The 9,697-nt window shown below is 47.1% G+C and overlaps 1 protein-coding gene across 1 annotated transcript; it reads left to right on the top strand.

Moving 5' to 3' along the window:
* Nucleotides 1–4,593: 4,593 nt before the first annotated feature.
* Nucleotides 4,594–8,801, top strand: LOC147965741 (uncharacterized). The gene is made up of 5 exons (XM_087530585.1): nucleotides 4,594–5,793; nucleotides 5,918–6,254; nucleotides 6,905–7,467; nucleotides 7,622–7,713; nucleotides 8,081–8,801. Exons 1-5 carry the CDS (start codon nucleotides 4,594–4,596, stop codon nucleotides 8,799–8,801), a joined length of 2,913 nt encoding a protein of 970 aa, XP_087386711.1.
* Nucleotides 8,802–9,697: the final 896 nt, after the last annotated feature.

Raw genomic sequence — 9,697 nt, 5'->3', positions numbered from 1 at the left:
CGCTCAGTCGTCCGTCTGCCACCCATAATAATGACACGCAGTTGCTGAGACAACTACTCTGGCACCACCCTTTGTCCCTCTGCCGCCCATCATTTGCTATATAAACTGTTACCTCGACCATACTCGTAGTCATCTGCCTCTGATCCCTTTCCGCACCACTCCTATAATGGATTCCTTCCGCATCAAAGCTCTCTAGGATGGGCTGACGCAGGACCAGAAGAAGGAGATGGTCGATTGTTGCCGGCTGGCTGGCCAACAGGCAGCCAAAGGACGATGACGCCCCAATGGAGGACGCGGCTGACGACAAGCCGGCGCCACCCTCCTCCTCCTCCGCGCCACCCTCGCTAGTGCATTACACTGTGAGCATTGGTGAGGCTCGTGCCCATTTCATGGACATGATGCGGGAGGAGCAATTCTAGGAGGTGGAGGCCAACGCCGCCCACAACCACCAACTCCTCTATGAGCACCTGCAGATGAAGGAGCGGCTCGTTGGCGGCAGGGCGATCGCGTCAGAGGCGGACGTGGCAGAGCAGGCTGAGCTGCTCAACTCCTACCACTCCGCCTGTGAGATCCGCCTCGCCCGTTGGCGGTACCGCCAGAGTGCGGCGGAACTGGCGGCCGCCTACATGGAGTGCAACGAGGCGGTGTTCGGCGAGACCGACAACGAGGACAATGCTACTTCTTCAGTTTGCGTTGGTTTTTCTTTTGAAGAGGGAAGGGTGATGCAGCAAAGTATAGATAAGTATTTTCCTCAGTTAAGAACCAAGGTATCAATCCAGTAGGAGGAACACAAAAGTATCCAATGATAGCACATGCACAAACAAACAAATACTTGCACCCAACACGATAAAGGGGTTGTCAATCCATTCATGATTACTTGCAAGGATGAGACCTGATAGTGATAGGTATAAACGATAAATAAAAATGCAAAATAAAGTGAAGGTAAATAAATTGCAGCAAGCTATTTTTGGGTTTTTGGTTTTATAGATCTAAAAATAATATGGTAAAAATAGACCTGGGGGCTATAGTTTTCACTAGAGACTTCTCGCTTGAAGAAAGCATACGGTGGGTGAACAAATTACTGTTGAGCAATTGATACAAAAGCGCATAGTTATGACGATATCTAAGGCAATGATCATGAATATTGGCACCTACCTGCATCTAATACTATTACTTCACACATCGACCCCTATCCAACATGCATCTAGTGTATTAAGTTAAAAATGACGGAGTAACGCCTTAAGCAAGATGACATGATGTAGAGGAATAGATCCAAGCAATATGATAAAAATCTCATCTTTTTATCCTTAATGGCAACAATACAAATCCGTGTCTCGCTACCCCTACTGTCACTGGGTAAGGAGACCGCAAGATTGAACCCATCACAAAGCACATCTCCCGTTGCAAGAAAGATCAATCTAGTTGGCTAAACCAAATCAATAGATCGGAGAGAAATACAAAGCTTCTGGCCTTCTCTCGAAGCTTCGTGGTGTCTTCTTGTCTAAGAAAAATAGTCAAAAAGTTTTGTTCCGTTTGGTATTGATTTTCTGTAAAAGACAAAAATAAAGAAAAAACAGCAACTGGCATTGGGCACTAGGTTAATAGGTTAGTCCTAAAAAATGATATAAAATAGCATAATAATGCATATAAAACATCCAAGATGAATAATATAATAGCATGGAACAACAAAAATTATAGATACGTTGGAGACGTATTAGACAACATCGTCGGCTCCGTCGAGGCAGCACCCTGCGACCATGATCACAAAGCCGACACATCCCCTGGCGCCGCCGGCAGCAAGGAAGAGGAGTGCACGGTAGGTCACTGACGATCGGGTCCCATGAAGGCCATCGTTCCTCCCCTATCATTGACGCCAAACTTGGTGGGCTCAACATCAACGGCCGATTAGTCGCTTAGCGACGATGTGGAGGCAGACAGCTCCAGTTCCTGAGGCTCCGGAGGCGAAGCTAGAGAGCGCCGAGGCGAAATTGGGAAGTCAAAGCTTCGGTTCTCGGGGCTCATGACCGGACACAGGGAACGAGCGCCGGCGATCATGGATTAGGTGTATTAATTATACCTCGAGAACTGAAGAAGCAGTGCTTAGTTGATGTAGATGTAATGAAATCTTACATGTTTATATATATCCGGTCATGTTCAAACAAATTTCGTCTGATTAATTTAAATTGTTGGCTGGATGTATGCGGACAACATTGAATGATGATCTTTCGCATCCGTGTTTGCGAACTGGTTCCGTGTCCACGAACGAATACATGAGAAACTTTAAGGGTTGTCGTTGAAAATGCCTTAGTGCGCCATGGGAATACAGACCAGGCAGAGACATGCATGATTGCATCTGTCCCCTAAAGGCTCAAATAGAAAAGCAGCCAGCCGTGGCTTGCCGAGAAAGAACAGCAGCCTGCGTGGCCCATGTCGGGGCCCAAACAGATCGGGGGAGAAGGGAAAAGAGAGTGCGAAAGGAGATGGGCCATGCTGCATATGCATGTCCACCGTCCAGGGCGCCTTTTGATAGGACGACACGGCAAGCAGTGTAGACATGCCATCCAATCATCCATTGCTATGTGCCTCCTTTGTCATGGCGCCAACTCTTTCGACTTTGAAGCAACTTAGAGCATCTCCAGTCGTTGGCCTTTTAGGGGACGTCTAAAATCATCATCTCAGAACGAGCCGACGCAAAAAAAATGGTCTAAGGACGAGTTGGTCCCTAACCGCCGGCTCCAAAGCCGCCCCAGACACGTCTAAATTAAAAAAAAACGTTCGACAAAGTTCAGCTAAACACGTCTAGACTTCGGCAAACTTTGGCATATCTTTCCCTAATAATCTCTCCCTAATTCTATTCCTAATAATAAAGTACGGATTGACTCCGTGGGTTCACCGTCACAATACACTTTTCCCCATGAATTTACGCTTTCAGTGTGAATTTAAAACATATATGCGAGGTGGTACTAATTCTGGGAAACTGTCTGTAGTTTCGTCCGTCGATTTTCGTGGTAGCAGGCTCAACCGGCTGGGCCTCGACCTGAAGCGAGTACTTCCTTCGGGCCGCGTCCCTGTGGTTTTAGAAATCAACCTGCGGTCCACCGTAGCCCAAACATAAGTGAAAAAAGGGTTCGTACGCAGCTCTGACTCGCCCGTCGCTGAAATTGCTGCCCCGCACGAGGGTTTCTTCCGCCGTAGCGCGCACGAGGGTTTCTTCCGCCGCCGCCGTCCCTCCACCTTGTGGTACCCGTCCTCGATCCATGGTCACCAAATCTGGACGAGATCGGCAGGATCCGCCGCATGTCGCGTGACACCTAGCCACAGCTGCTCGTCAGCCATGCGGGGAGCACGGACGAGCTGCTCGTCGACGTCCATCCCGCAGCCCCGCCGACGACCGTGCCCAGCCTCCTCGACAGCGCGCCTCTCCAACTTGCCGCATGGTATGTCTCCCCTGTTGCATAGATGATTGACAAGCACCGCCACCGCCAAGATCTGTGTCAGCGCTAGTACCCTACCACTGACAAGCATCAAGGATGGAGAGGCTGGGCCATCGACTGACTGAAGTGGCGGTGGACTGTTGGGCCAACATACCTGTCGTGAGGCCCATGTAATAGGGAGGGGTATAATACCCAGTTTGGCTAGCGGTGGATGGCAACAAGTGTAATCAGATCTCGATCCCCTCCTTCCTCAAGTTCTTCCTTCCTCTCCAAGCTATATCTCTCCTCTCCAATTCCTCTCAACTACTTGTAACCATGAATTCGTATACTTGATTGTGAGCAGAGAGTTCTGTCCATCACAGTTGGTATCAGATTTGGATCGATCGGCGGCGGGATCGGGCTCGGCGGCGGTCGGGTTGGGTTCTCTCGTAAAATTCCCGTCCGCTAGCTGGGTCTGCGGCGGCGGTGTGTGGCTGCAGTTCCGGTGCGGCACGGGCGGCGTTTCAGGGCGACGGAGATTTATTCGGCGGCGGATCGAGCGTGACTCACGGTTGCACACAGATCTCCTGTGTGTGTGAAATCCCGGTGAAGCTGCTTGATTGGCGCTGCAGGGCGGCGGCAAGGAGTCCGTTGCAGAGGAAAAAGTTAGCGGCTGCTGTAAAACTCTCTAGTACTCACCGATTCGTGGTAGGCGGTGAAGCTGGCGACTCTGGCACCCCCCAAGCCTAATCAGCAGACGCGTCTCGTGGTGGACGCCATGGAAACGATCGAGGCTCGGGTTGGTGAGTAGTTGCAGATGCTACAGAACGTGGGCGACAAGTTGAGTAAGCTCGATGATCTCTTTCGCCGGTTGGATTCCTTTGATCAACAGTTTGCCGCGCAAGCAGAGCAGATGCATATCGTGCAGAATAATGTCAGTCTCACGATGAAATCGATCGGAGAAATCAGACAGGAGCAGGCAGCGGCTGCTCGAGAATTGGGTTCTAAGCAATCCCCTCAGGGTTCGTTGGCAGGCGATGGAATCCTGGGTACGCCACCGCAGCAGGGGCGCCCACCCGTTCCACATGTTCCACCACCAGTGTTTGTACCTCACACTGTACATCACAAAGCAGAGCATTCGGGGATAGAATTCTAGTCGAAGAAAACATGGATGCCGAAGATGGATTTCCCTCGCTTTGAAGGGGAAGATGTCCGCATTTGGCTTGATGGGTGTGAGGCGTATTTTTCTCTGTATGCTATTCCTGAGGAATTCAAGGTCACTTCAGCTACATTGCATCTGTCAGGTGATGCAGCCAATTGCTTTCATGCTTACAAGGCCTTGCGTCAATGGCCGTGCTGGAATGAGTTTCGGGTGGCTGTCATGCAGGAGTTTGATTTGAATGTCCATCACACAAAGATGCGAGCTCTTCTGTTACTCAAGCAATCTGGATCAGTAGCAGAGTACAAAAGGGAGTTCACCCAGTTGGTGTATCAACTTCTGTTATATGAACCGACAGTGAGTGACACATTCCTGGTGACACGGTTCATCTTAGGCCTCAAAGAGGAACTCCGGGCTGCTGCGGATATGCAGATACCAGCCAATGTCAGTGAAGCAGCGTCGTATGCACTTATCCAAGAAGAGATTGTCCAACGTGCTCGCTCCAATAGAAGTGTTGGCAACAGACATGCATTCTTCAAGCCTGACACTTGTCTAAACACACCACCTGCTGGAGAGTTGTGGAAGGCAAGACAACTGAAGGAGTATAGGCGCACTAATGGCCTGTGTTTCAGTTGCGGTGAAAAATACACACCGGGTCATATTTGTGTGAAGCCACCTACTCCTACTGCAGTCATGGCCATGACTAGTGCAGCTGAAGCCATTTTGTCGGATGAAATACTTGATGCAGTAGAAGAACAAGAAACTGCTTTGCAAGAAATGCACTTGTCTGTCAATGCCTTGTCTGGAGCTGATCACCCTAGAACCATTCGCTTGCGAGATCTTATTGGCAACCAGGTGGTGTTAATCCTTTTGGACTCGGGCAGCACCCATAGTTTCATGGACTCAGCTCTGCTGCCCAGAATTCAAGTGACACCTCAGCCACTCCCAAAAGAAATGTCGGTCACAGTAGCTAATGGGGAGAAACTAGTATGCAATTCAAAGGTACCACAGCTAAATTGGTGGATACACAGGCAGACATTTGAATACGACTTAAAGGTCATTGACTTGGGAGGCTATGATCTCATTTTGGGCATGGATTGGTTGGAGGCTCAAGGGGAAATGATTTGTCACTGGAAAAACAAATGGATACAGTTCAACCACAAGGACAATATGGTTAAGTTGCAGGGCATAACCCCACAATTGACAGAGGACATCAAGGAGGTCACTCTCGAACAAACCTTGAAATGGCACAAAGGCAATGACGTTTGGGCAGTAGCACTGATACATCCGGTGTTTGATAAAAAGATCTGACAATGTTCCAGCCCCAGTGCAACCATTGCTGCAGGAATTTGCAGATGTATTTAAAGAACCTACTGAGCTACCTCCCTCCAGAACTCTAGACCATGATGTACACTTGTTACCAGGGTCTGCTCCTGTCAACTCCAAACCTTACAGATATTCACCACTACAAAAGGATGAAATCGAAAGGCAAGTTGTTGAAATGCTAAAAGCTGGCACTATCACCCCCAGCCTCAGCTCTTTTGCTTCTCCTGTCTTGTTGGTTAAAAAGAAAGATGGCACTTGGCGGTTTTGTGTTGACTACAGGAAGCTAAATTCAATCACCGTCAAGAGCAAATTTCCCATGCCAGTAGTGGATGAGCTTTTAGATGAACTTAGTGGCAGTAAATGGTTTTCCAAAATAGATCTCAGGTCAGGATATCATCAGATCAGAATGTTACCAGAGGATGAACACAAGACAACTTTCAAAACTCACAGTGGACACTATCAATTTAGGGTGATGCCCTTTGGACTTACCAATGCCCCCTCTACCTTTCAATGCATCATGAAGTGGATTTTTGCTGCTTACAATAGGGAGTTTGTGATTGTATTTATGGATGACATTTTGATCTTTAGTGAGACCCTTGAGGAACATCTGGAACATCTTAGAATTGTATTCCAGACATTAAGGGAGCACCAATTCTTTGCAAAGAGTACCAAATGCACTTTTGCCCAACAGCAATTAGACTACCTGGGACATATCATTTCTGACAAGGGAGTACAGACAGATCCTGAGAAAACTTTGGCTATGGCTCAATGGCCCACTCCTCAAAATGTCACTGAACTCAGAGGTTTTTGGGGGCTCACAAGCTATTACAGAAAGTTTGTGCAGGGATATGGCATCATTGCGAAACCACTGACTCAATTACTGAAGAAACAAGCTTTTGTTTGGTCCCCTGAAGCTCAGCAAGATTTTGAGAACTTAAGACAGCTATGATGACTACTCCTGTGTTAGTACTGCCTGACTTTGAGCAACAATTTTGCATTGAAACAGATGCATGTGCTACAGGAATTGGAGTTGTACTCACTCAAGGAGGCCATCCTGTTGCTTTTTATATCAAAGCTTTGGGCGTCAAGAATCAGTCTCTGTCTATCTACGAAAAGGAATTTCTAGCAATTATGATGGCGGTTGAGAAGTGGAGAGCTTATTTGCAGAGAGGTCCCTTTATTATCAAAACTGGCCATCAAAGTTTGTGTCAACTAGAAAATCAGGTACTTACAACAGATGTCCAGAAGAAGGCCATGACCAAGCTTGTGGGGCTGCAGTTTCAATTTCAATATAAGAAAGGCACGGACAATGTAGCAGCGGATGCTTTATCCAGGGTGGGGCACTTACTAGCAGTGACCACTACTTCTACTAGCCAACCTGTGTGGCTACAGGAAGTGATTAACTCCTATGAAGTGGATCCTGAGGCACAGGCACTGCTCCAGAAGTTGGCTATTTCTGATAACGATACAACAGAGTATTCCTTGGAAAAGGGCGTCATCAAACATCAGGGCAGAATTTGGATTGGAGCAAATCAAGCTCTAAGAACTAAACTGATTTCTGCTTTTCATGCAAGTGTTGTGGGAGGGCATTCTGGCATTCAAGCTACATATTACATAATTCGAAAACTGTTTGTGTGGACTGGGTTGAAGCAAGACATAGTTGATTTTGTCCATCAGTGTGCTGTCTGTTAGCAAGCAAAACATGAACATGTTAAATCCCCAGGTTTACTTCAACCACTTCCTGTCCCTGAAGGGCCTTGGCAAGAAATCGCCATGGATTTTATTGAAGCTCTACCCAAATCAGAAGGTTATACAGTGATTTTGGTGGTGGTGGATAGACCGACCAAGTATGCTCATTTTATCCCGTTGAAGCATCCCTTTTCTGCTCCAGTCGTCGCCAAAGCCTTCCTACATACTGTGGTAAAACTTCATGGACCACCTCATACCATTGTGTCAGACAGAGACAAGATTTTCACTAGCCATTTCTGGAAAGATTTGTTCAAACTATGGGATACTAAGTTGCTTATGAGCACTGCTTATCACCCTCAAACAGATGGCCAGAGTGAAAGAGTAAACCAATGCTTGGAGATGTTTTTAAGGTGTGCAGTCCATGATACTCCAACAAAGTGGCATGCTTGGTTGCCTTTGGCTGAATTCTGGTATAATACCAATTTTCATTCAGCCTGGAGTGCTCCCCTTTCAAGGCTCAGTATGGCTATGAACCTACATATGGTGTGTTTCCCACTTTGCTTCAATCAGACAATATAGATGTGGAAGAGTGGCTCAGGGACCATCAAACACACACTGCGGTGTTGAAAGCACACTTACTCAAGGCTCAGGCTAAGATGAAGCACTATGCTGACAAGAACAGGACACCTAGGGTCTTCTCTGTGGGTGAGGCAGTCTACTTGAAATTACAACCTTATGCACAACACTCTATGGTGAGTAGACCCTATGCAAAACTGGCCTACAAGTACTATGGACCATTTGAAATATTGGAGCAAATTGGCCCTGCCGCGTACAAGCTTCAACTGCCTGCAGAAGCTCAAATTCATCCAGTTTTCCATGTGTCTCAACTTAAAGACTTTGTGCCAGACCATACACCAGTTTTCACTACTTTACCTGTTCCAGTTGACCTCTCCAGTCTCGATGTGGCGCCAGGCTCTATTTTGGACGGAAAATTGGTGAAGAGGGGCGATACTGCTCTTTTGCAGGTTCTAATACAGTGGACAGGGTTACCTGTGGAAGCGGCTACTTGGGAGAACTATGACACCATCAAGATACGCTACCCTACTGCTCCAGCCTGGGGACAGGCTGAAACTCAAGCGGGAGGCAATGTCAGCGCTAGTACCCTACCACTGACAAGCATCAAGGATGGAGAGGCTAGGCCATCGACTGACTGAAGTGGTGGTGGACTGTTGGGCCAACATACCTGTCGTGAGGCCCATGTAATAGGGAGGGGTATAATACCCAGTTTGGCTAGCGGTGGATGGCAGCGAGTGTAATCAGATCTCGATCCCCTCCTTCCTCAAGTTCTTCCTTCCTCTCCAAGCTGTATCTCTCCTCTCCAATTCTCCTCTCCAATTCCTCTCAACTACTTGTAACCATGAATTCGTATACTTGATTGTGAGCAGAGAGTTCTGTCCATCACAATCTGTTGACTTGACACCTACCCCATCTCTGCGGTTGTCAGTGATTAAATGTTTCTGATTGCAGCCAAATTTTAGTAGGGGAAGGGTGGATACCTCAAAGCTTTCATATGTGTTTTGATTTCGCGGATAGGGATTTCTAATATTCTGACATGAGTCAAACTAGCAATCGTGAAGATGGAGAATTCATGCAACTCCATCTTACTTCAACCCTCAGGTTTGTCTTTTCCCATCCTTAATCACATGTATTTTTTCGAGATTGATTAATCACATGTATGTGTTTCTACAATCTTGATCATGCATGAATAGAATTACTAGACGGAAGATGTTTGAAGTGCAAACTAATATAATGTTTAGGTTCAGATTTGGTGAGGAAGTGAGAACATGAACACATCAGAGATCAGACTCTATGCTCTGTAGCCAATCGCTTTTTTCATGTAATTATATTAAGAAAAGAGAAACCATAGTATGCAATGCCTACCAGCCATCTGCTAATAAGCACCTTCCAGAGCTCCTGTGAATGTCTACTCTTAGCACACGGTCGCACTGTCATTGGGGCAGTCCTACAGTTTATAGATGGGGCATGGGGCATCATTGCCCAGTTAATACTATAGAAATAAATTAAGATTCCAGTTACTAATCTTTTGTGC

Source organism: Triticum urartu, chromosome 6A (genome assembly GCF_056163025.1).
Source record: "Triticum urartu cultivar PI428250 chromosome 6A, HENAU_Tu73, whole genome shotgun sequence".
Classification (NCBI taxonomy): domain Eukaryota; kingdom Viridiplantae; phylum Streptophyta; class Magnoliopsida; order Poales; family Poaceae; genus Triticum; species Triticum urartu.
The sequence above is the reverse complement of the archived record's forward strand: the minus strand, read 5'-3'. Positions and strand labels throughout refer to the sequence as shown.

Bases quoted from the DNA above. Each gene is read 5' to 3' on its own strand.
- LOC147965741 (XM_087530585.1), top strand. From the start codon at position 4,594: ATGGATTTCCCTCGCTTTGAAGGGGAAGATGTCCGCATTTGGCTTGAT. The intron at 6,255-6,904 runs GTAAATGGTTTT...GCATTGAAACAG, and splicing joins TTTAGATGAACTTAGTGGCA to ATGCATGTGCTACAGGAATT. The intron at 7,714-8,080 runs GTGATTTTGGTG...ATTTTCATTCAG, and splicing joins CCAAATCAGAAGGTTATACA to CCTGGAGTGCTCCCCTTTCA.